Below are 27844 nucleotides of genomic sequence, written 5' to 3' on the forward strand. Positions count from 1 at the left end.
GTTTTGAAGCCTTCAGTTCGGCATTTTGGCCGTCACCATCTTGTTTTTTTGCAGTAGCACTGCTGCGGTTACTGGTCATGAGGTAGCGTTGTTGAGTTGAGGTCCTCTCTCCACTCTGTGTCTGTGAAGTAGTAGTTACGATGCGGTGGTGCTCGTGCATGTGTGTGTGTGGGGGGGTTTAGACGGAGCTCCTGAGGCCATGCTACTTTCACATTATGCTAGCTTTCCAACATCATCCACCCTATCTTTAAGTGGAGTTTGGTCCAGATCCCTTGCAGCACTTTTTCCAGAAGGTAAAAAGGTCTTTCTGTTGAACCTGATGAAACAATGACATGCTAAAGGAGGATAAACACCAGTGAAAGTGGTACCCTGTAATATGTTATACTAGAAATACTCTCTAGATGTAATAAGAATAGTTTTTAAAGAGTCTTAGAAAGTGAGTTCACTGGAGGTTTTAGTCAAAACAAGCTGTCCCACGTTGCCTTGTGCTTTGATTGATGGACGTCAGGGCTTTTTTGTAGCCGTTCAGAACAAAGACGGAGGCAAAATGAAACCTTAACCTCCGGTGACTGAGGGTACAGGCTGTTGTTCAGACTGTCTTCTAGTGGAGTGATGTCTGTCACACTCAGCAGATTACAGTGATTGATTGATTAGGCCTTCAGACAATACATTCACTTCACCTCATCAGCTCTCAAAAGATGTATTCCTTCGTCCTTTTTAGACATTCAGGACTCCTGTTTTTTTTGGTGAGATGTCAAATAATTGCCCTAAAATCTTCTATATTGTAGCACTAAAACATCCAGTAGCTTCAGATCAACAAAGACAAAGATAGTCTGTCAGGAAAAACACGAGATGAAGGGAGAGAAAGTGAAGTACGAGGACAGAGAGTGAATGATAACGACCAAAGATGAAGTCCGGGTCAAATGCTGCCCATCACGTCTTCTGCCTGTTTAAACTCTTTCCTGACCTCTCCTCCTTCTCTTGCTTTGTGTCAAAGTTAATCTCTCTTGACAAATGCTCTTGGTCGGCGACAGGAGGCCGAGCGCCACACAGATGTCTCGTCTTGAGGGAAAATGGCAGACGGCTCGGTCCTGGTGAGCCCTGATTGGCCCTCTGGTTGATTGTTGGTGAAGCATTGACACGCCATGTTTGGAGGCAATGAGTTTGGCAGCGTCAAATGTAGCTGGACACGTTAATCAGTTGATGCTTTTAATGTGAGGACATCTATTAAAATAGACAAGATAGAAGACGCTGCATTGTGTCTCGAGAAAAGTCTGCAGTCGATCCATTGCATCCTCTGACTTTTTCATTTCCATCCACTTAATTGATATGCATATAGATAACACTCCTGGTTTAGTACCTGCATGTATCTGAAAGTTGGTAATGTACACAAACCATACCGTGATCTCTACAGATCTCAGTCACACAGACAGATATGCAATCAATCAAGGAGTTTAGGTTACTGTAGCAGCGTTCACAGCAGCTGCAGGTCAACGTTTTTGGCTTAAGAACCATTGAAATGAAGCAAACTTATGCCTTCATCAGTGTTAATTTTGGCAGCTATTTTACATTTGGTCTTATGTATGTAATAATAATGTATAAATCCCCAATACAGCCCATGAAATAAGGAATAATGCAGCAGCGGCACCGTCCCGAAGCTTCGAATACCGTTGAATATTTCTCTTCGAAGCCCAAAAAATGTAATTCGGGACAGCCCTAGTTCAGTCGCACCCACTGGCACTCCTTATGAGAGCCAATCAGCACCGCCCAACATGCAAATATATGTGTAAATCAACCACCTGAACCCGACCCGGCTCGCAAACTGCCAACTTATAATGCATTATAGCAGCACAATTATCAGGACTAAGGACTAAGACAAGAAGGACAGAGACGGACTGGTGTGTGTGTTTGAGATAGAGGAGAAGAGAAGGTGGAAGGTGACAAAAACAAAGACAGATTTGATAAAGTCTTGTGTTTGTTCGTCAACAGTATTGCATGTTTGATATCATCACCGTTAGTGTTTAATGATGTCGGTGCCGTCTCATCATAGTCTCGTCTTAGTCATAGAAAAAGGTCGTTGACAAACATATTTCGTTCCCTGGAAACATAATAGAGAATGCAGTTTAGTTGTATGGGAACGTAATTTAGTAGGAGACGGGGTTGTCAATTATACAACAACAAACCATCCCGTCATGGCACAGGTACCTCTGGAGATTAGATTTCACACGTCTAAGGAAAGTGATTGATAGCCCGATCTTGGAGCTACAAGGCTGTAAAACTTTGGTTCCCAACGCCCAAGACAGCATGCAGGTTTTACCTCAGCCCCGCTGAGTCTGACTCGTCTCCATCTGTGTTGCTTCACTTGAGCTGGACGTTGGAAACCAGACCCGTTGTCCTATTAGACGCATCGCCAACCTGCGCTGACGACTCACCGCTCTGCTTTTGTTTTCATTTAAACAAACACGGAGACGCAATCTAAGCAAAATGTCTTCATGGAGGGGAAAGTATTTGTCCATCACCATTTTAACAAAAGGAGTTTACTTACCCTCCTCTCTCTCTGCTTGTTTTCGAAAAGAGCCGTCGTCTTGACATTCAATGTGATGTGACAATAAATACATGATATATCCTTTACTGGAGCTCAACGCTGAAAAGGATCACTAGCCTCAGTAAAAACAAAAGAGAGAAAAACAAAACTGTGAAAGTGTTTCCAGACTTGAGTGAGAGCATTTCATCCATCCAGAGAGAAACAGCACGAATCATGTCAAGGACAGAAATCGTTCTTTGTTTCTGACAGACTGATAAAGAACAACACACCTGCAGCATTTAGACGCTCTGCTGACTCTGAACAACAACACTGACCACACTTTGTTTGATTTGTGGAATTTGGATTACTCATACGAGTGTTTTAATACTCCACAGTTTCCTGATTAAAGAAAAATAGTCATGTTATTTTGGTAAAGGTTTTGCATGTTGTTTGTTGAACTTGTTGCCATGCAGCTTTGTTGGAGAATGTAAGATTAGTGTAGCAGAAGTGTTTAGGGCGGTCAAAGTTAACTCAATAATAACACATTAACGTAAAATTTGTTTAAACGCCACTAATTTCTTTAACGCAGAGTGAAGATACTGGCGTCATATGAAACTAAAAAAACCTAAGGAATCCATCGGTACCATACGTAAATGTACCGTAAAACCAAAACTAGGTTCTAAAAGAGGCTAAAAAGCTAAGAGTCGTGATATTTCTAGGTAGTTATTTCAATGTTAATAATATTTGTTTAATGTCTAAACATGTGTTTTCTAGTCGGGAGTAGCTGAATCGGGTATCGGTGACAAAGGGGACAATCTATTCAATTCTATGTTTATATACTATATACATTATTTACTGGAATTTTAATTCTTTTGACCAATTTGTTGCTGCAGACTTACACTTAAATTGTAATTCCTGTTAATTTTGAAGGTTTTTTAGTAGGTCTGTCAGGCGATAATAACACGTTAGCGCAAATTAATTTTAACACATTAACGCAACTTGCGATTTTTAGGTTGTAGCGGGCTCAGTTCTAAAGCTAGAGTGAAGATACTGGTATCATATGAAACTATAAAAACCTGATGAATCCATCGGTACCAACCATGTCATACTAGCTTATCAAGAATGAGGTTAAATAACGCTTCAGGCTTGCTCTAAATTTTGGCGAGGAAAAACTGTCATGTCCATTTTCAAAGGGGTCCCTTGACCTCTGACCTCCAGATCAGTGAATGTAAATGGGTTCTATGGGTACCCACGAGTCTCCCCTTTACAGATATGCCCGATGCCCTGTCGATTGACAGCCCTTGTTTTTACATTCCCCAGTTTCCTGATAAATATAGTCTGTCTATCTGCCGTCATCTCATCTACTCGAGCCAGACTGAACCAGAGGACTGTCCATATCACTGACTCTTCCTCCCGTTAGCGTTACGGAGGCCGATCTGTACGACTCCTCCTCCTGCGTCCCTCCCTCTGTCCGTCCCTCCCAGCTGTCCTCCCACATGTCTCACACCCTGTTTGTCAACAGACGGTCGGTCCAGGATTAATGGGCCATTTATCTCGTATCTGCGGCCATCAGCAGAGACCTGAACGGTTTCTTCTGAACCGGAGGACACCTCCCTCTTAGAAGACACGCCATCACATTCACCTCACACGCAATCATTCAGGAGAAACACACAGCAGAACACTGCACACTGACACACAACTGTTAATGTAAAGAACCATAAAACTTTGATCAAGCACCATTACAGAGCGATTAGCATAATAACACATTATCATTTCCATATCACTTCATTATATGTAATTACATAATAGCATTAGTGAGTTGTAGCAGCATGTTTTTATCATGCTATATCTCGTGTCCCATCCCGCCCTCGACACGCATGATCTCACCACACACGGGATTATAAGACACCTTTTATCAGTAATATTGAAAGCTCACAGAAAAAGAAACCGCCTCCATCTGTGCTGATAACACATTAGAGTCTTAACTGAAGATAATAATTAACACATCCTCAGCTCTCAGGTGTTCTCTAGATAGTCTGTGAAATTAAATCTTTTATTTCCAACAAAACATTAATAACTGTAGAACATCAATCTTTATATTGCATTATTAAATATTACTTAACAAAATATGGTAACACGTCATTTTACAGGTCTGCAAATTTCATGGTAATTAGGTGTTAATTAGCTAGTAACCTATTTGAAATTTCTTTTCAATTACCGGCCAAATTACCCCAATATTTACCTCAAAATGTATTAAAAATTACTTTATTATAAACATTATTTAATCATTATATTCCGCTATTTCCCCGATAATTTATTTAATACTTTTAAAGGGACTGTTTGTAACTTTCTAAGCGTATAAATGTAGCGGGTCGGCACACATGCACGCTCGCATATGCGCGCTCGCATATGCGCGCTCGCATATGCGCGCTCGCATATGCGTGCTGTACTCTCCTCCTCTGCCTGCTTCCCTTCACTCAGACAGAGCGCGCGGTCTCGCAGTCTCGCGTACTCGCGTACTCGCTCCAACTCTAGATGTGAACGCGCGCTCACTCCACACTGCAGAAGAGGTGGTCTAGCTCTGAGAATATCTAGTGAATGTACAGTGGACGTTTGTGCAGAAATAAATGCTGCAGCTCCTCCAGACCAACAGAGGTTTCCCGTGTCTTGTGAAGTAACGGGGCTCCGCAGAGAGAAACGTTACCGTCTCGTTACCGACCGGTTGCTGGTGTCTTCCTGCTCTCTCTGGCTGCGGGCGGAGGGCAACGAGTTTCTCGCTGCAGAGCCCCGCTGCATCAGCCTGCGCTGAGGCAGGAGAAGCAAACACAGTATCAGCATTGATTCATGGAGAGACCTTCGTCTGGTCAGCTAACATTACTGCCAAGCAGCTGAAATATAGAGTCATATTGTGCTTTTAGCTGGTTTATGTCTATTTAGAGCGAGCACAAGCACGAGCCCGACGCTGACTTTCGTTGACTTAACGGCCACAGGTGTCGCTGTTGACAACCATTTCTGAAAGTTACAAATAGTCCCTTTAATAATATAATAATAGATTGTTTTTGTGTAGACAATAAGTTCCTGATCAGAAGTGTCTTGTATTTGTTTTCCACCTCAGATGAAGAGCAGCCGCTTCTCAAGCCTAAGGGCCCTATTTTATCCATTTTATGCATTTTAAGCATATCATTATTAAATATTGTTTATAATAAAGTCATTTTTGATAAATTGAGGTAAATTTTGGGCAAATTTGGCAAATAGGTTACTTTCTAATTAATACCTAATTACCATGAAATGTGCAGACCTGTAGAATGACGTGTTCACTATTTCACCATAAGAAAAGACAGTAAAAAACAAAGTGAGTTTCCCTCAGATTGTATATTTTCTCCTTCCATTAAGTGTCCATATACCAGCTGTAATATGAATCCAAACAGACCTAATTTTAGTACAGTTAAAGGGTGAAATCATGCTCCACATATAGGACGTATAGAGTCTCTAAAACATTCATAGGGGCAGCAGCGGTGATGTAACGAGAAGAGACGCTGTTCTCTTTAATATTTCTGCGATGCTGTAAAGTCAGCAACACAAACGCCAGAGGCACGCAGAAGCACTTGTTCAGCCCCTTATGTTCCTGCTCATGCAGCACTATTGAAGCACGCGACTGTACTGTACTGTAGCGTGCAACAATACAGTAATGTAGGTAGTCACGGTGGATCACTGCATCTATTCTGCGTTAACGCTGATAGATATTCTGAACTGAGTGGATGGTTTTCTCCACCACTTACCTTTATACACCTACAGCCAAGAAATTATACTCGCAGGTGTGTAGAATATAATCCAATTACAGATTGACCAGTACGTGAATTTCTCTTGGAGTTAATCACTAAAACGCGCAAATTAGGCGCGTTTTCATTAACATCATATTGTCAAGTCATGAAAGGCCAAATCGTAGGAAGATTTAATGAATCTATGCTTGTTTAATCCGACTCAATGACCTTCTCAATACAATATATTGTGAGATTAACAGCGTCGTCAGTATAGCAGGTTTGTACCGGACTGTCCTTGACCCTGGAACAGACTGGGATATATAGTAGAGATGAACAGACTGATTTGCAGCGAAACCCACTGAATTTATTGAGCACCATTGAACTATAAGGACTAAATAAAGGAATTAGTATGATTTTTCTGTTATGTTTTATGATGCATATGCAGTGGCAATATGCCAATGGCTAGATACCAGCAATGCCTAGAACCTGTCCATTCAATAAGAGGCTGCTATTAGCTGGAGGAGGAAACTTAAACATCTTCACTAACACTATCTCATCTTACTCTGATGATGACATTCTTTATGTAGAAAGGTTAGTTGCGTCTCCAGGCCTCACCCCTCCAGATCCTCTCAAGAAGTGTAAAGCTTTGGTTATATGTTCCGCAAGACATGAGTTCACGTGGAATAGTAACGAGGAAGCGTTTGAATCTTTTATACTCGGGTGCGGGTTTCTCCTCGGCAAACAGACAAAGCTCTTTTCCGTGTGGACACTAGCGGCCTTCGCGGATGCGGAAAGCCTAAATCAAGCTTCATGCCCGTCCTCTGGTTACAACTGTTAACCGCCGGCTTCGTGTTCAGAGCTGTATGCAGGCAGGCAATCCCAGCTGTGTGGGTTGTAGCTGCTACAGTAGTGGGCCAACCGCTCGTTGCATTAAATTAAAAAACGCTTGCGTTGATCGGCTGCGAGCTAAACAGCCCTGTCTCCTAAAAACTACATTCTCAATTATATTTGTAGGGAAACATATTTTGATGAAGATTAGTTTTGTACGTATCATCAACGTCCACGGAAGACTGCAGCAAGTGACGTCGTACGACGAGCGACACGCAGAGCAGGTGACGTAGTATACTGAGCGACCGTTAATGAAAGTTACGTAGTATAATAACGTTATTGAAAGTTTTGTGGTATAATAATGGGACTTTCCCCAGGATACCAGTGTTTGTGTCCTGTGTGAAACTAAAAGCCAAACCATGATGTTTTGTTGCGTTTTTGTTTTAATAACCACGTTTTTAAAACTGTTTAAAACTGCGACTGTAATCTGGGAGAAACGTAATAGAGAATGCAGTGTAGTTGTATGGGAACGTCATTTTGTAGAAGACAGTTTTGAAGGTCATATTGGTCATATTTTTCTACATCTGGGTACAAAAAGGATCGATTGAAGGTATCGTTTGACAGGAGAAGTTTGGATACTACTAGGTACTGGGTTATTTCAGTCGATACCTTAAAAAGTATGATGTACCGATAACCCTAGCTTTTATTTTTGCAGCATAAAGCCATGTTAACACAATAAAAAGTCAGGCTGTGATTGAATAAAAACCTCTGAGATTTTCAAAAGTTATGAAAAACTGCTCTCATTTAATCTTGACAGACATGTTTTTATTGTCTTAGTTGAGTTTGAGTACGTTGTTTTCTAAGGTGAAGGACTTTTATTTTTTTAACCCAAAGAGGAGAATGTCAGCTTCTTCGTTCTTCTTCTTAAATTTAAAAGGTTCACCAGAATTAACCTGACAAAATGTTCCTCAGAAATGCCTGTTCAGTGGTGGTTTGATGGCGGAGCAGATGAAAGAGCGCTCTCTTCTTTGGAAGCAGACTGTAACGTGCACTTAAGGAATAACAGTGATTACAATGTGAACGGCCTCTTTCTATTAAGCTGAAGCTCTTCTGTCTGATTCCTATAATCGCCCCACTCCTACTGACACCGCCTGTTACTGCATTCTTGTTCTTGACACCAACGTCGACAGGCTGAAAAGGTTACAGGAAGCACAGCTCTGACTCAAAGTATGAATTATAATATATTTCCAGAGTGTATTCAATCCTCTCCAGTGTTAACCTCAGCGCTTCTAGTTTGCCTCACAATATAATTGGCTTCCTATTTCTGAACTCCAAGACCATTTCTTTTTGTTTGTCAAGGTGAAAAACAAGTCATTAAAGACACCGGTAGAGAGAAAAGCAATCATCAAGCCCTTGCTGGAAGTGTTTTTCATGATACAGAACAGAAAGGTGTGAACATAATCTAATTGGACCCCCGGATCACCGAGGTGAGGAGGGTTAACGCCACAAAGCGATGGGAAAGAGCCGGCGCTCCGATCCGAGCTGCACAGCCAGCTGAAGCTCTGCAGAGCCGACAACAGTCGTTTGATTTCTTAATGAAACTAGAATATAAACTGACAGAAGAGTTAGTTTAGCTCTGAGAATATCTAGTGAACGTACAGGGGACGTTTGTGCAGAAATAAATGCTGCAGCTCCTCCAGACCAACAGAGGTTTCCCGTGTCTTGTGAAGTGATGGAGCTGTGCAGAGAGTTACGTTGTCTTCTCGTTACCGACCGGGTGCCGGTGTCTCCTCTGCTCTCTCCGGCTGCGGGCGGAGAGAGCAGAGGAGACACGCTGCAGAGCCCCGCTGCCTCAGCCTGCACTTAGGCAGGAAAAGCCAACACCAGGATTAGATCTATCCAAGAATATGAGGTGAACAAAGTTGTAATCTAGCCAGCGTTAGCTAATGTGTTCAGAGAATTATTCTGCCTCCACTTAACGCTCCGCCCACAAAATACATGTTTACTATAAGAGAAGGGGTCTAAAATCTCACCAAAAGTAGTTTTTATCTGTCTAAAGACGTGGTTATCTTCATCTGGAGGTTAATCAGACATTTTGTTCCACAAATGAAGAAGATAATTTCAAGTACACCAAATGTTTTTGTGCGGTGTGAAGAGGAAAGTGGGTTGAGGCGGTGCGAGGAAGGGGGATGGGAGTATCAAGTAAACGAGGTTCACTCGACAGGCTCCAGCTCGCAGGGAATTATGGGAATTACCTGGGCTCAAAAGGGGTTCAGCCGGGCGGAACGATGCGGCCGATTTGGCCCCGGGGGGGCGCGGCTTGACGGCCGTGTATCCTAAGAGGAAGAGACTTACCAGACTCAGCAAGGAGAGGAAGAAAGGAGGGAAAGGAAGGAAAGATCTTCCTCTTTGACGCTCTCGCCCTTGGCCAAGTATTTATCCGACTTTAAAACCCGGCCTGATGCTAAAAGTGCTCCGGCGAGGTCTCTCCTGGAGCCTGGAGCTGCTTCCACACAATCCCCAAGACGAGTTTGGGTTTCACTGAGTGGATTGGAAGTCCTCCTGACCCCGCCACCCCCCACCCAGCCACCGCAGCACACTTCCCTCCACAGAGGCCTGAGGCGGGGAGGAGAGAGGGAGGAGAGGGGATGGAAGGCGGGTTGATGAAAATGATGCCGGGAGAATGGGGGGAGGAAGGGGATGAGATGATGGAGCTGGAGGGAAGGACAGCAGAAATGTAGTATGAGAGGATGGAAAAGGGAACGAAGAGAAGGAAGGAAGGAAGGAAGGAAGCAGCTCAGGGTGTCGTTCTCCCCTCTGGCTCCTCAGCCGAGATGCTCTGATTAGTTTGGAAGGCGAGCACGATGTGTTTCTGTCTCTGCAGAAAACAATTGGATGGTGAAGGAGTGGAGCAGAGCTCAGTATTGTGTTGCTGATGCTGTGGGATGCTGTTCTGTGTGTGGCCTCTCTGTCTCTGACAGCAGCAACAACGAGGCGATTAGTCCACTAATCCATAAAGAGCCATCTCTCTCTCTCTCTCTCTCTCTCTCTCTCTCTCTCTGTGTCACTGTTTCTTCTCTCATTATCTTCTCTCTCTCTTTCTCCTCTCAATATTCCTCCCACTCTTTTCTTCCGAGGCATTCCCTCATTATATCTGCCCATCCTCTCTCTCTTTCTTCCTCTCTCTCTTTCTTCCTTTCTCTCTTTTTTCCCTCTGACTCATCAGGGTCAGGATTAGTCTGTGAACATCAAGTAGCCAAATTCTGGAGACGTTCTGCCCCTGAAATCAGATCCATTATCCACCACCACCTCCTTCCTCCTCCTCCTCCTCCTCCTCCTCCTTCCTCCTCCTCCTCCTCCTTCTCCTTCCTCCTCCTCCTCCTCCTCCTCCTCCTTCCTCCTCCTCTTCCTCCTCCTCCTCCTCCTCCTCTTCCTCTGAGGTCAAGTTTTCTGTCCCGTTTGTTAGTTTGCAAGATAAACTACTATGACAGTCAGTCGATTAAAATATTTAAGCGCAACTTAATCGCACATTTAACTGTTCTAAATGTACCTTAAAGGGAAAGTTGTCAAGTATTTAATACTCTTATCAACATGGGAGTGGACAAATATGCTGCTTTATGCAAAATGTATGTATATATTTATTTTTGGAAATCAATGAACATCACAAAACAATGACAGATATTGTCTAGAAACCCTCATTTAGCATAAAACAATATGCTTGTTTATCATTGTTTTGTGTTGTTAATTGATCTCCAATAATAAATATATACATACATTTCCATAAAGCAGCATATTTTTCCACTCCCATGTTGATAAGAGTATTAAATATTTGACAAATCTCCCTTTAAGTTACATTATGAACAGATACAAAATGTGCGATTAAATATTTGAGTCGATGTACAGCCTTAGTTTTTAATAGTTTTTGGACAACAATGGAGCTCTGAACTTTAAGAAAGTTTAGAGGAACCTGCAGCCTTGGTGAATGTTTGCACTTTCTGAGGGTTTTAGGTATCTCGTGATTCTATAACGGCCTTAACATGGCATTTACATCATATACGTGTGTTTAACTCACTGAGATTTATTCTTTCTGTCCAGTGTTTTTACAGGAATGATGGTAGCTGCATGTCACACAGAATAGATGTGAAATGTAGTGGATATTGGTCTGGTAAATGTATTTGGACATACATGTCTGCAAAAGTTCAGTTGTTTGGTATTCTCTCCAACTCCGAGTTTTGTTTTGGAACATCTGGTCTCTTTTTGGTCAACTTTTTCCAAGCGTGTTTTTCTGCTTTATATTCATGCACTTCCTTACATTTCCTCCTGGGAGCTGCCCACTACAACTCCAGTCCTCTTGTTGTTGGACACTCAGCTTCTCGGCTGTGTTTACACAGTGTTCCTACCTCGCTGGTGGACATCTCCACTCCAGCTTCAGAGGTTAAGCAGAGTGCTATTTGTTTACTTAATCCACCAACTTCCCCCCCTCAGCTCATCAGTCGACCTTCTGGTGTAATTTTGTCAGCCTCCTTTGTGCCTCGATACTGTATAAGTGCCTGACTGGTTGTGGATCTCCTGACTGTATGTGCGGTCATCTCTCTGTCCTCTGGAGGTTGCATTACCAGTCACAGTCTCATAGTCTTTTTATTCTCTTTATGCCACCGTCTCCTCAGCAGCTTTAGAAAGTCACGGCGTTGCTCGTAACAGAATGCTAAACATGGCGGAGGGAGCGCGCTGGGCACCTTGGCACGCTGAATAATAGATGCAAAGGGAGGAGTATAATTTTCTTGCTTTCCTTGCAGTGTTTTCACCACAAGGTCTTTGAGCAAAGCGGCTCGCCCCAACACGCCTCTTGTCACTGAGATGCTGCAAGCAAAGCAAAGGACACACACTATTTATTCAACCTGTGAATGTGCAGCCGACGCAGTCGTGGGAGAGAAGTGGCATTAATATGAACTCAAGAAAAACCTTAGAAAGCTAACCAGTCTAACGATGTGCTCATTAGTCAAAACCACCGACACGCCAGCAGGCTCTGATTCTGAATCTGTATTTACATAAACAGAGGTGGCTCATTATGTATCCCTGGATGCTTCAGTCCGGGGCATCACTCTCTTTGAGCACATTTGGTGTCTTGTTGTAAAGGATTTTCATTTACCCCGGCGGTGCTGACTTAAACTGTACATTTGTGAGTATATAATGAGTTGTTGCAACCCAAGACTGGACGTCAAAACAGGCTAACAAGGCCTAAAAAGTCCCTTCAAATATGTCCGAGAGAAATGCAGCTTTCTCAGAGTTTAGAGGAGGCGACCAGCTCTCAGCTCTTAGTATCGAAGAGTATAGAAGCAAAGAAACAAAAGTCTGGTGCTTTTTTGACAGCCGCTAGATGACGATTGGACTGAAAACGCCAACCGATAACCGACCCTCGTTAACCGATTATTAACCGGTAACCAACAAGATTTGTGACTTGCATGCAGAGGTGCGTCAGCTGCAGTGTATGAGCACAACAGACAACGGAGTCCCCAGTTCACCGTCCGGGAGCGTTAACTTAGCAGCCACGGTGCTTTGTGTAGTGTTGCAGACATGCAGCCACTTTACCAGTAAAAGTCTCCACCGCACATTTAGTTTAGTTTAGCAGGTTGTCTGCTGTGTGTTTGCCCGGCGTAACGATACTCTGTCTGTCCGGATTAACGATAGCAATCATCTGACAAATAGTGTGAGTGTTTGTGCTACCTTAGCTTCTGTAGCTCTGCTGGTAGCTTCGTGCTCCCCGTAGTCACACACATGCGGTCTGTCAGCGCGGCGTAACTTCAGCGAGTTTCCGACAGACCGTGTGTGTGTTGTTGGTGGTGTTCTAGCTGTGAACGTAGGTGTAGCAGACAGTGTGTGTACAGTTTATTTGTCGGTGAATAAATGCTACGAGGCTACAACTCCTCCGCTCAAGCGAGCCAACTTCCTGTATCTGTAACACCGGCCCCGACTCTCTTAAGGTGGACCAGCTTTTCTCCTTCAAGTAACGAGTTTTTCTCAGCTTTTTAATTAATTATTAACATTTTTTTTAACCGTTTTAACTGATAGCGTTAATCGGTTAAAATGTTTAATGGTTAATTATTAACATCCCTAATTTGTGTCCATGGATGTATAAAGAGACGTCTGTAAATCAGAGGATAATTCATTTTTGAGGTAAATCAACTTCCCAGTAGGAACACTTAAATATCCCTCATTTAAATCATTATGTCCTGAAAGATATAAAATGAACTAATAGCTGAATCCAGAGTTATTTTCCTCGGCATAATGACACAAAAAAGGGAGCGCAGCCTCGGCGATGACACCACGCTGGTCTGGTCTATAGCTGGGAGCCATAAAGACCCTCTATTATATGTGTTTTAGGACACGGCAGGGGAACAAATCGGAAATCAGCAACTCTTGGGCATGGCGTTATTACTTTCAACTGGTTTGTTTAAAGTTTGAAGACGTGTTAAGACTTCCTCTGTTACCGTATTGGCGGTCTGATGTATCGTCTCATGTAAAATCAGTGAAGTGCCCCTTTAAGACTGCTAACAACCTGTAGAGTAACCTCTGCTGGGGTAATCGTTGCCTCCAGTGGTGAGAAAAGTGGATTGTGAAGGCATTTAACGCCCAACTGGAGATCCGTGTCATATTGAAACCCATTTCCTGGAAGGATTGACTGACATGACCTTTAATGAACCCGCCCGGCTGCGCTCTCAGCTTTCTCTCTCTTTACACCCTGACATGCCCATCTGACCACGGCAGGAAATCAACTTACACCCGCTGGCCACAGATCACACTCTGTTGGCTGTTACTCTATTTTACCTGTCGGAAACGGTGATTCTCCGACCAGAGGAAAGATATCAGCTGGATGGATAGACGGGCAGATAGATGTCTGAGGTTGTCAGGAAACTCTGTTCTCCAGACTTTTAACAGCCTCCGAGAAGGGAAACCTCAACCCTCTTTCACCCTGACCTGCCTCGCTTAACGTGTTGACATGGCAACCGCAGAAAGAGCAAGAGCACACGCTGTGAGATTATATTGCCGCCGTCGAGTGACTCCTATTTTGGGGAGTTTGTTATTACTTCAGTTGAAGGAGCAGGTGCTTCTCAACTGGAGAGATTTCTGCTACTGTACGCCTTTTAATGAAACCTTTTTATTTGGATGACGCATGCATCAAAACTGATTTTTACTGAAAGGTTGGCAACGTTTTATTCAGACAGGTGACAAATGAAAGGAATATAAATGAGTGTACTGCTTGATAAAACTAAGCAATTAATCCTTGTTCATGTAATAATCATGCTCTGCTGAGCCGGACCAGCTGACCTTGATTTCAAGATGGCAAGAACCCGACCGACTTTACTGTCTTTCAGAGGCTGTAGCAGGTTCAGTTTTAGAGCTAAATGGAAGGAACAGATATCATATGAAACTAGAAAACCTAAGGAAACCATTGGTACATGTTCCTTATATCATCCAGGAAAACGGTTCCCAACTTATTTTCCTTGAAGCTTAGTAGTTATGTCATCATCTTGTGCTAGAGTCCAAAAACTGGCAACAAGAGTGAATAGGATGGAAGCAGCTGTACGGGTTGTTTTAAGTCAATTTACAGCTTTTTCAGTGGCATATTTTCTTTAATCTATGTGACAAATGCATACTGCAACTGCAACAGCTTCTGTGTCAGCTGAAAATGAAATTAATGAAGACAAAACTGCAGTTAAATAAGAAATGGCAGTCTGTGATCAGACTGTGTCAGCAGGAATAGTCCGTTGATCCCTCCAGTGTGTCGGGCTCTCAGGCTCATAGTGAACAAAGCCCTCATCACAAAGATTTGATAGTTCAGTGATGCAGAAACCAAAGTGGAAAAAAAGATATATGGTCAAATAAGGCAGCCTTCATCATCTTCATGGATTTGGTGATTGCACCCTAAGGGGGTCTGGTGGTTATGCTATAGATCAGGGGTCTGCAGCCTGCGGCTCCGGAGCCACATGCGTCTCTTCAGCTCCTCTCCAGTGGCTCCCTGTGGATTCTTAAGAATGGAAATGAATAACTGTTTTTTTCTTTACATTTTCAATTTTATTTATCATTGTTGTAGGTCTATGGTACGACGGAGTATTAGGGCCACACTGAGGAAAAAAAATAAATCTGAGATTTCGAGAATAAAGTCAGAAGTTTACGAGAAAAAAAAGTCGTAGTATTACGAGAATAAAGTCATAATATCATAAAGTAGTAATTTTACATGTTATTTTCTTTTTTTTGTAAAGTTGTGACTTTATTCTCGTAATATTACAACTTTTTTTTTTCGTAAAGTTATGACTTTATTTTTGTTATATGACTTTTTTTCTCATAACATTAGGATTTTATTCTCGTAATATTCTGACTTTTTTACTCGTAAAGTTATGACTTTATTCTCTTAAAGTTCTGACTTTATTTTAGTAATATTACGACTTTTTTTCTCGTAAAGTTATGACTTTATTCTCGTAATATATTTGTCATCTCAAATGTCTGTGATATCTGGATTCTGGCATCCAACAGCACAGCAAGATGACATTTTAGATGTGTAACTTTAGCCCACTGCTAGCGTTAGCCTCCAGCTAACAACGTGACCTCATCATGACGTACCTCCGGTAGAGTTCTAGAGATTTAGAGGAATGTGTGCAGAGGAGCATTGAATCTGGCCTGGAGGCTGCTAGTGGATTAACACCTCACTAAGACCTCTCTGACTGTTGCTTTTCTCCTCATGTCACTCATTTGTTTGTGTTTCTGTGGGTGTTGCTGTGTTTTTTTTCCTGTTGCATATTTGCAGATTAGTGCACAGCGGGTGTCCATATATGGATTAGTGTATCTGCATATGTGTGTGAGGATATACAGTATGTGTGAATACCTGAATATTACATTCACGTGTTTGAAAGTGTGCCGTTAGTGACGCCTTTGAAAAAGAAAATACTCAAAATATTACACAAGAGTTCAACCATAAATAATTAATATCAGTTTCATCTATTTTACGTATGCTGTGTAAATCACCCGGGGGCGGGGGGGGGGGTTTGGGTGTGTGTAGTGATTCACACCCCATTTCCATAATTATCACCAGTTGTAATCGTCCTCGCGGTGAGTCTCTTCCTCGCTCATTCATTTATGAACCCAATCTCCCGATCGTCCCGCTGTGAAAGGCCTCTAAAGGAGGCAATCACTCCTATTTTTATTATAATTTCTTAATTTCTGCTCTTGTAGTTTATGCCGGAGCAGAAAGTGTGGAGCCCGCCAGTCAGACGGGTATAGCGTGGGGGATAATTGAATCAAGCAGGTGCCAGGCTGGTAGATCGGTCCTCCTCCAGTATAATTGCTGACAGTGGAGGAAATCGGGCCAAGCTGTGATTACCGCGAGTCTCCGAGCACGTGAGCTTTTCATACCTGTCTCACCTGCTGATCCGAGTCACCGCAGTCAGAGAGCAAGAGGGTGTGAATAATGCCCTCAGATGTGAGATGTGCTAACTGGAGTCAGAGCGACCTCGGAGCTAAAGTCAGACGAAACCAGGAGCTGGAAGGTCAATCAATGTCTGCAGCAGGTGTCATCTGATGCTGACGCTCTGTACAGGGCAGACTGGGAGCCACTGACGGACCATCAAGGACTAACCGAAGAGCAGCAACTCTTTACAGTAACTCTCTGTTGGTACGAGGCAGCGGGTCATCAACGCTCTGCTTTTAAAGGCACATTCTGCACTTTATTTCTACTTCTGAATTTTGAGATTCCTGTGGCTGAGGTTAGTTTGGGACAGGAAGTGAGCAAACATGGGAGCCTATACAGAAAAAATAAAAATATACAGAATATTATTTATTATTACTCACAGAAAGCATGTAAAGTCTATATCCTCATTAAGACAACAGGATACTTTAAGGCATCCAGTCGATGGATCCAAAAAGTCCCGCATATGAGGCGGTGCGCCGCGACCGGCTCTAGGTCGGCTTGGAAATGTCCTTAGTGCGCCCCAACCACGTCGTGCCCCCAAGGCAGAGCTCAGCCCACGTAAAAGGCGCCATGGGTCTGCGGCGATGTCAACAACCCACCCGACCCGTCTTGAAACAAGGACCAAGGAGTCTAACGCACGCACGAGTCAGAGGGTGCAAGAAAAACCCCGTGGCGCAATGAAAGTGAGGGCCGTTGCACGCCGGCTGAGGTGGGATCCCGGCAGCCTTTTTGTGCAGCCTATGTAGAAAAAGCCTTCCTGACATTGATAAGACGGGTGGTATATGACAAAGGTAGTGTTACAGTTAATGAAATCCCTAGTTTATAGGTTTTATCTGTGTTAACGTCAGCAACATATTTAGTTTGCATCACATTTTCACAGTGAGAACAATGAATGCATTTCAAGGTGCCAAACGGCTCGGTCAGTACCTTTTTTATCTGCTGGAAGATATGAATGCATGAGCCTGTCCCGAAGAGTAGGGGTGCGTCTAAAAGAAACATAGGGGGGTTCAGGAAAAACTTGACACAACAGTGTCACACTCAATGATGGCCCAGTTATGTTTAACTATACGTTTGATCTGTTCAGCATGAATACTGTATGTCGTGACAAAAAATGGGCGAGACTGATGTGCAGGCTCACGTCTGATGTTTTTCTGAAGAAGGGTATGAAGCTCAAGTGACTGTGCTCTATCACAAGCCTGCTTAATCACCCTATAGGTTTGTAAGCTCTTTCTATCCTAACCTATTAGACATGGCCTCAGCCTGTTCAACAAAATCAGTCTCTTGGTCACAAATACGTCGTAACCTCCGCTCTGTTCCTCATTTCATTCATCCATATCTGAACACGACCTTCTGACCCGGCACACGCTGCCATGTGACGGCATCACTTCCCCACGTATTGACTGGTATTATTCCATCAACACCAGTACGACAGTGAGCACAGCCAGCTCTGCCTCCTCATGTAAAAACCCTCCTATTGTTTACCAATGAAGAGTGGTCCTCCATGACTTCATTACTCCCGCTGAGGCCCGGCTCCCCCCCGGTCCACAGGGAGGCCCCACTCGGCCCCGCTCGGCCCCCGATGGCCTTGTTACCTTCAGCGGTGAAACCTCGGAGCCAGTTTATTTGTGCCGTTTTAATTCAGCTCCCATTAGTGAAACTGCAACACTCCGTCTTCTCGACTTCAAAACATGACATGAAAAACATTTGTGCACAAACAAGACAAGAATTCCTTGGTTCCTTTATTCAGAGGGATTTACACTCAGTGGAACAGAAGAATAATTGAAAGGATAATCCCTTCTTTTACCCCCCCAAGTTTGTGCCAATAATCAAGGTTTCCCACCTCCGTCTCATTATTCCTGGTTGGTCTGTGCACAGTTGGCAGAGCTGCAGGAGTCAGTTCGTATTTGTATCTTCAGAAAAGCTTTTCGCTGTCGGTCATAGTATGAAAATCAGATTGGAAAAATGCCAGAACATTAAGAATCTGAATTGGTTTGATCAGTGTTGTTTCTGTTTCATCCTTATTTCATTTAGTCTAAGATGAGTTTTCATATCAGCACTGTGAGAATTTCTTCAAATGTGGCACAAACGTCCACTTGGACTCAAAGATGAGCTGATGACATTTTAGTGGTCAAAGGTCACTGTGACCTCACGTCCACTCTATTCTCGTGAAATCAATATCTCAGGAGATATGGAAGGAATTGTATTACATCTGGCACTGACGTCTACTTGGACTTGAGTATGAAGTGATTTGAATTTGTGGCGCTAATTATGACAATTTCACAGAAACGCCTAAGAGGATAAAATGATGTAGTGACATTTTAGACAGACGTGGATGTGAACTGCAGCTTGACTGGTTGGCGGAGGCGAACAACCGCAAGGCTGTAATTCTAGTTCTCCTCTTGCAGAATAGTTCTCCTGATAGTGGCCGTAGATTTTAAACCTGTCTGGAGTGTAACATCACTCCGGGGAGACTCCCCTTATTCATCGCCCTCTCCCGGTTTCCTCCCGGGGTCACAATTCTCCCGTATTTCTCCTGATTTATGTCAAATTTTCACACTTTTTTTTTGCTTTTTGTTATCTCAGCCTGTTTCTGGAACTGAACAGAGTGTATAATCCCTACTTGTTTCCACCCGGACGACTATAGAGCTACACCAACTGTCATTTCCCGGCGGAAGAGAGCAGTCTATCCTCACAACACAGCGCAGTTTGAGCTCATGTTAAAGCTGCGCTTGCCACAGCGTGTAGCGCCCAAAGTTGGGCTGTGCGCGACGCAGCGAAAAGCCGGTGCGGCGTAAGCTGCTGCTATGGTTTTTAAATCCTCCCTTTTTTAAAGGTCTCAAGGTTTCAAAGTATGGTCTTAGGTGAGCTCAGATATTTGTCACACATCAGCGCCCCCCCACCTGCAGCCCAGCCCACTCACTCCAAAACCCCATTATCCTTTTAGCACGGCAATAAGTAGTCTATTAAGTTGACTTAATGAGAAGTAAACAGTGCTATGTTGGAGAAGACAGTGATATAAGAACGTATTTACTGAGTGAGAGTCACAATTACAGAAGTGATTGTGGTGTCTGGAGGGGCGGGTGGGGGTGTGACTAACGTCAGGATGCCTCTGCAAATTTTTCAGTCAATACTTACTTAGAGACAATCAGGCCGAATGTTTTACTCACCCACAGAGCGTTTGATGCACAATTACTGCTTGTCAAAACAGATTTATACTGTAGCTTTTCTCTTTGAGTCGGGGTGTTTGGACCGCGATACGGCTGACTGGCTCTCTCTCAGTGTTTGGCTCGCGGAGCGCCGTGTCCTGTCAGTGTGTAATGTGTTGTGATGCGGCCTGGACGCCGACTTGGCTCACCGAGCAGCAAATGGACTGGGCTCAATGGCTCGTGATGGAGGTGGCTCCTCCAAAGGCCCCGGCTGCTTCGGTTTGTTTGCGTAACAGAGGTGTGTTCAGGTTTTTACCTACAGAGGCTGGCAATAAAATAAAGCTGTCAAACGGGCAGCTCCTTCTTCTGAAGAGGAACCAAACACAATCACACACAGAAGTTATCATAGTGTGCTCACATCTAACATGTTTAGTTTGGTTCAAAATAATTTCTGGCTTGTTTCAACCCGTTCTCGCTCTCCTCTGGGCATCGGAAACCAACGCATGGAGGCGCCCTTTAGTGACAGTTTGTGACAAATCGGACTTTCAACTAACTCTGATATAAACCCACCTGTTCCGTCATTTGACGGTCGAAGCAGTGACGTAATATTAATAGCATGAAAGTCCACTAAAGGCGGGCGGGAGGTTATGGTGGATGGGTAAGTTAGTCACGTGACTCTGTGCCATCGTCAGTCCTGTGAGTCGCTAGTCAGTGAAGTTAACGTTAACCGACCGTTTCCTAACCCTAACTAAGTGATTGTGTTGCCTAAACCTAACTTCCTATGTAAAAGGAAGTTTATTTTGAAAGGATGCTTTGCATGTAACAAGCGTATATTGACATGCCGTCCCTGGTCCGTCCAAAAGTAACGCAAGAGGGGAACCCTGTGCATCGGTATTTGACGAGTTGGGAGTGAGAATGTGTTGATTGTTTAGGTTGGTGTGAAAGCTGTCAATCAAACTCTGGTGTGGTTTGTTTGTGGTGTGAATGCTGATAGAATGATTTATACTAGGGCTGTGGATCAATTAAAATACTTAATCGCGATTAATCACATGATTGTCCCTTTGAAAATGACCATGACAGTTTTTCCTCACAAAAATGTAGCGTATGTTTGGAGCGTTATTTAACCTCCTTCTCAACGAGCTAGTTTTTCAGCTTCAAAGAAAATAGGTTGTGAACCGCAGTCCTAGACGATATAGGGAGCGCGTATAGGAGCAGCTGATTAGTTCATTATTTACTCATTTAAAGATAGATATGATGGATTGACTTTATTGTCCACCTCAGTAGAAATGTGTCTTTGGCTTCTCCAAATACAACAAAAGGTGCATCCAATACACATAACACAACACACCATTAAAACATACAGATATACAACAGTGCAGAGGGCAGGTAGCAGCAGGTTATATAAATAATAAAAGAGAGCACATCTTATAAAATAACAAGCGCTCTCTGGTGAAGTCATTCTGAGTTCAGTGCCTCTCTGGCATCGGGAATAAAAGACTTCTTATTTATACTCCGGCTGACCTTTGAACCTTTGACCTTATTGATTATTACCTCCGCCGAGGAGGGTTTGTTTGTTTGTCTGTTTCTCAGCAGGATTACTGGAAAATCTACTGGTCTGATTTTCATGAAACTTAGAGGAAGGGTGTAGTATGGAGCGAGGAAGAACACAATACATTGTTGGAGCGGATTCGATTCACGGGTTGGATGCGCTAATTCTTTTCACTCGACAATGACGACACGGATGCTTCGTAGTCTGAACCTCCTTTTAACCAGCGCAGACCAGATCCACTCCTTCCATTCTTACCTTTCACAATAAAAGTCCTAGACGTATAATATTTGCCGGCGAGCATTACGCATTTTTGTGTCGTTTATTCGTCACCCCCCCGGTGTGTAAAGGCCTTAAAGCTGTGGCTTCATTCACTTTCATGAATCTGATCTGTCCCAGCTGATTCTTGGATGTATTGATGACGACTTTGCAAACTAATAACATCAACTTTTACTCATGAAACACTTTAGGAATTACTAGAAGACGTTTTTTCTTTTGACGGAGGCTAGCTGCTGTCTCTCTGCCTTCAGTGTTTGTGCTAAGCTTGACTAAACATCATTGAAATGGATCTCTATTGAACACACAGATATGAAATGAATACAAATCTTCTCCCCTTACTGTTGATAAGACATCTAATAGGATCATTTCCTCAGTTCAGAGTGAGATTATATTGACTCCAGACCTTATAGTGTGAGCTTGTGTTTCTGTATCTTTACATCAGAGTGTGTGAGTGAGTGCTACTGTACTGTATGTGAGTGTATGTGAGTGTATGTGAGTGTATGTGAGTGTTTGGCTGTCTCTTCATGTAGGAGAATGGTGATTGATATTTTCTGGGTGTCTGGGCTTGGGGCGGTGACACTGTGTCTCAGGCTCCTCCTGGACTGACAGATTTCTGTCCCTCACACTCATTCACTCTGACAAATCATCCTCAGCTCCTCCGGCAGACCGTCCCAAACCTGCAAAAAAGGAAAATACACATGAGGAAGGCGGCCTCTGGTCTCTATCGCTGTTCCATTATCATCACAAAGAATCAGCGTGAGAATGAAAACGCTTGTGCTTAGTTTGACCCCATCACCTGGTTTTGACGTCGCGAATCGAGGTGAAACATCCCCTTTTGAGTTAATTTACATCACCTGAAAAGGATCAAAGAAAGAGGTTTTCAGACAGATGTCAGATTATTTGTCTTTCTGTTTTACCGTTGTAATAAAGAGGGAGGTGAGCTGGAAGGCAAAGCTCTCGATTCACCGGTCCATCTACGTTCCAACCCTCACCTATGGTCATGAGCTTTGGGTAGTGACCGAACGAATGAGAACGCGGATACAAGCAGCTGAAATGAGTTTCCTCCGTAGGTTGGCTGGAGGTAGAGAGAGGGTGAAGAGCTCAGACCTCCGGAGGGAGCTCGGAGTAGAGCCGCTGCTCCTTCACGTCAAAAGAGGCCAGCTGAGGTGGTTCGCGTGTCTGATCAGGATGCCTCCTGGACGCCTCCCTCAGGAAGTTTTCCAGGCACGGCCAACTGGTAAGAGACCCCCGGGTAGACCCAGAACACGCTGGAGAGATTATGTATCTCGTCTGGCCTGGGAACGCCTCGGGGTCCCACACGAAGAGCTGGAAAACGTTGCTGGGAAGAGGGACGTCTGGACTTCGCTGCTTAGCCTGCTGCCACATGACCCGGCCCCGGATAAGCGGAAGAAAATGGATGGATAGATGGACAAAAAAAGAAACCGTTTCCTTTAGGGCTCCGGAGCTTCGACTTGCCGAGACTGGAGGAGCTCTTTAATATAATATTTCATATTTCTCTGAATATTGCCCCCCTGCCCCGGCTCAGTAATTATTATTTGTTGTGCCTACAATGGCCCTAATGCTCCGTCGTAGAGATCAGTGCAGCGTCAAAATAAACCGACCGAATTCAACCAAATGATCATTTTGATATATTTTCATCTTCAGTGTCACAGTCAATTTTGGAGACAACCTTCCTGCAAAGACTCCAGTTGATGACGAGAGCCTCGCTCTGACAGCGTCTGGTCCTCCGTCCCCCAGGCTGCTCCATCAACTAATAAACACGAGGAAGTAAAGCTCTTCATCTGCTCCCCGTCCTCACCATCACTCCCCAAACAGTCCGTCTCTCCCCGGCCACCAGAGGGGGGAGAAACGGAGACGTATTTAAATAAAGAGCGCCACGGGGGGAGGACATATCACATTTCAAATATAGTATTGAAATGACAGCTATAAACTGTAGCCTGGGTACTTTGAATGAACTGTCTGAACTCATTTATGAGACTAGAGAAGTGTTTTTTATAGACTGAGCCCAATCAGTATACTGTAGCCTGGGTTTTTAGTGTTTTCAGACTCAAGCAGTTCTATATAGATGTATTTTTGGTGCTTGGAGAACTATTTAACATGTACAGCATGCTCAAATTTTGCTTTATTAGTTTAAGTACGGTTGTATTTTTCTATGAGGTTTGCATTTATAACTTATAAAATGTTCTTCTTGTTGCTTTATTCTTTGTTGTGTGGTGTTCGTGGTTGATGGGATGGTGAAATTACGCATTGGGCTGACTTATAAAGGTCAAAAACCTTGATTGATTATCGCCAACACACGTCTCAGTAGCTGTAATGATTCATCCGTAGCAGAGTACACACTACACGAGAATCATCCGATTTTGGGCCTGATTTCCTGTTTTTCTCTGGAGCTCTGTAACTCTTTGTGCTGAGGTGACATCGGCCAAACCGCTGAGCCACCGAGCCGCCCAATTATCAGTCTTTGTGTTTGGTGGAGGTGAGAGCTGTGTCTCTGAGCTTTCAGTTCCAGATCTGCAGGGTTGTCAGAGTGCTTCTTTTACCAGCTGACGGGGTCCTGGAAAGGTCCTGGAGGTCCTGGAAAAGGCTGCTGACTTTGAAACTGGAACAGTGTTTATCACACCGCTGACACGCTAAACTTGTCTCTCTGCCTTTCTCTGTTTCTGTGACTCATCCAAACCCTCTCTTTGTGTCTTCACATCCTTTCCTTTTATTTCCGACGCTCATTGTACACTTTTCTTGCTTTCAGTGGTTATCTTTCTTTGGTTTTCTTCCATCCACTTCTTCTTTATTCTGTCTCATATTCACAGTTTTATCTCAAACAAACAGTCACTTTTCCTGTCCAACGTTTTCCTCTCTTCCACACAACTCACTTCTAGGCTTCTGTGCTTTCACTCTTCCTCACCACTCTTATTCCGTGGCTCCTGTGCCGTCATCAGATATCACCACTTCCTGTAAACTCCCATTTTTCAACTCAAACCTCTTTAAACTTATTATTACTTCTCCTCTTTCTTTTTTCATTTTTATTTGCTGGGAGGCAGCAGAAAAGAAAACTGAACTATTTCGAGTGAGGTCTCTATGGAAACAGTAAAGTTGCAGCAGCGGAGTACAGAGGAGGCTGACGGCTCGGTACAATGGCTTTAAGTTTGAAAGCTCTGCTTTGCTGCACGTCATGCATGTTTGTTTTCCTACTTTGTCTCACTTCCTTACTTTTGCATATCAGACGATTTCTGTAATTTGTTGGGTTAACAGAACTAGCTCGGACTAGACATTTTTGCATATTCGCTTCAATTGGTATCAGCTGATTGAATGGGCACGCAATGCATTATGGGTGAAATAAGACACTTCACAGAAGAGAAAAAATGGCAGATGCAACAGCGACACCTCACCAAGTATGAGAGGAACTAACAGCATAAATACAATGGTCATTAGAAGCGTTAAAGGTGTTTAGAAACAACTGAAGAATATGGCACTAGAATCCTTAAAAGTAATGGCTAGACAGTTGAAATGGGAGATGGCTAACTTTCCTACATCAAATGAAGTCAGGTAATATTTATGCAACAGACAGGCTTAATTAAAGTAGTCTAACCTGGCAATCTAAGACCAGTCTAAGGCCAAGACTAGTCTTAAAATGACTTTATGCAACAATCAGCATTTAAAGGGACTATTTGTAACTTTCAGAAATGCTTGTTAACAGCGACACCTGTGGCCGTGAAGTCAACGAAAGTCAGTGTCGGGCTCGCGCTTGCTCGCTCTAAATAGACATGAAGGAGTATCGCTCAAAACAGTGAGGCGACACACGTCAACTAAAAGCACAATATCACTCTATATTTCAGCTGCTTGGCAGTAATGTTAGCTGACCAGACGAAGGTCTCTCCATGAACATGATTTAGATCTGATCCTAGTGTTGGCTTTCCTGCCTCAGTGCAGGCTGAGGCAGGAAAAGCCGCAGAGTAACTTGTCGTCTCCGCACGCAGCCGGAGAGAGCAGGGAGACACCGGCACCCGGTCGGTAACGAGACGACAACGTTACTCCTCGGAGCTCCGTCACTTCACAAGACACAGAAAGCCTCTGTTGGTCTGGAGGAGCTGCAGCATTTATTTCTGCACAAACGTCCACGGTACATTCACTAGATATTCTCAGAGCTAAACTAACTCTTCTGCAGTGTGGAGTGAGCGCGCGTTCACGTCTAGAGGTGGAGCGAGCTGAGCAAGAACGCGCGCGCTGTCTGAGTGAAGGCGAGCCGGCAGAGGAGCAGAGGCAACGGCCACACGCGAGCGCGCATATGCGAGCGTGCATGTGTCCCGACCCGGTACATTTATACGCTTAGAAAGTTACAAACAGTCCCTTTAAGACCTCAAGAAGCTGAGGTATCTAACTGCACGACAGATCACATGAGACATATTTGTATGTATTAAGTGCTTTCATAAATGTATTCTTCACGGAGAAGAAATTTACTGAAGAAAAATCAAAACAAAGCAGACTGCCAATTTGAGGCTATGGGCCCTTTGGGTGTGTGTGGGTGTTAGAGAGTGTAAGTGGGTGTTCTGCAGTCAAAATAATGAAGTTCATGAAACGCTTCAATGAGGGCAACGAAAAGAAAGAAATGAGAAAGAGGTTTAAAACAAAGGGGGATAAGGGATCAAACGAGAAACAAACAATGGCTCAACCCCTCTCCTGTGTCTTCTTCTCTCTCCAGCTCTGCTCTACGCCACCATCTTTGGAAACGTGACCACAATCTTCCAGCAGATGTACGCCAACACCAACCGCTACCACGAGATGCTCAACAACGTCAGGGACTTCCTGAAGCTCTACCAGGTCCCCAAGGGGCTGAGCGAGCGGGTGATGGACTACATCGTGTCCACCTGGTCCATGTCCAAAGGCATCGACACGGAGAAGGTGAGACTTGAGAGGTCAAAGGTCAGACAGAAATGACGTCTGACATCTTGTTCATCATGAAAACATAATATAAGTGATGTTTTGTGATGTGCAGTGTTGTACTAAGCTAATAATCCAGGCTGGGATTGAAACACACAGACACTGTGCAGCTTTTTTTATTACAAAAACATGAAGCAGAATCTAGATGGATGCAGTTTAAGATGCCGTAGCCGTCCATTCAACCCGTACAAGAATATGACATTTGTTTTGTGTAATATTACAGCTCACTTAACAACATAGCCGTGTCACAAAGACAGAAAAGGAGACATAAACATCATAACAAAAACACTGGGAGAAGCATTAAAGGAGGAAATAAGCACAAAACTATCAGGATGCCTGAAAGCCAGTCACCAGTCACGTACTGCTCTGACCTGATTTACCCAAACACACGCTGAGTGGTGAACTTTTGACCCCTCTGCACTCAGAGACATCACACCGCTCTCAGACTGCAGCTACGAACACACTCAACTCTCATTCAATTTTATTATAAAAATGTTACGTTAATAAAAAACTGATTAGCGTGACCGATGATGGTGATGTTTCAAGTAAGTGCTCTGAGCTCTCCTGCTGCTGCTGTATCACTTGAAAGCTTTTCATACATAAGACTTAAATGTAATTAACTAATTATAGTCCTCATAATAATAAGGTGATTTCTTGGTAGTTTTTTTTCCAAACAAATCCTCCGATCCAACGGCTGCAACCGTAGAAATAGAATAAGAGTCGAACGGACATTGAAATCATCCGTGATAATTTGACTAGTGCAAAAGAAAATGGTCTTCGTTGTTAGTTGTCATCGTAACAACAGATTGATAAGAAGTGAAAGTCAATTGGTTGTTTTCTGTTGCAACATAAGCGCCCAGCAGCAGAGCTACGCCTCCGCCATTTTGGACTGAAAGCGACTATCGGATGCCGGCAAAACGTCCGGCATTCTTCGTCAGATCTTTTTTTTCAGACATTTTTTCAGACATTTATTTCTGACATTTTTCAGATCTTTTTTTTCAGATCTTTTTCAGATCTTTTTTTCAGTCTTTTTTCAGACATTTTATTCAGACATTTTATTCAGACATTTTTCAAACTTTTTTTTTCAAACTTTTTTTCAGACTTTTTTTTCAGATCTTTTTTTTCAGACTTTTTTTTCAGACTTTTTTTCAGACTTTTTTTTCAGAAATTTTTCAGATCTTTTTTTTTTAGACATTTTTCGGATCTTTTTTTTTCAGACTTTTTTCGGATCTTTTTTTTTCAGACTTTTTTTTCAGACTTTTTTCAGATCTTTTTTTTTTAGACATTTTTCGGATCTTTTTTTTTCAGACTTTTTTCGGATCTTTTTTTTTCAGACTTTTT

General features: G+C 43.3%; 1 protein-coding gene across 4 annotated transcripts in view; it reads left to right on the plus strand.

The window, feature by feature from the left end:
• LOC141783772 (voltage-gated delayed rectifier potassium channel KCNH5) overlaps positions 1–27844 on the plus strand; it is a 178619-nt gene that overhangs the window by 79257 nt on the left and 71518 nt on the right. For all 4 annotated transcript variants that reach the window (XR_012597354.1, XM_074661260.1, XM_074661259.1 and 1 more), the window contains exon 9: positions 26265–26464. Coding sequence is in view for 3 of the 4 variants with exons in the window: in XM_074661260.1 (XP_074517361.1) it covers positions 26265–26464 (200 nt within the window). In the remaining variant the exon portion in view is untranslated. The remainder of the gene's footprint in view (positions 1–26264; positions 26465–27844) is intronic.

The sequence above is a fragment of the Sebastes fasciatus genome, chromosome 15 (assembly GCF_043250625.1).
Source record: "Sebastes fasciatus isolate fSebFas1 chromosome 15, fSebFas1.pri, whole genome shotgun sequence".
Taxonomy (NCBI): Eukaryota; Metazoa; Chordata; class Actinopteri; order Perciformes; family Sebastidae; genus Sebastes; species Sebastes fasciatus.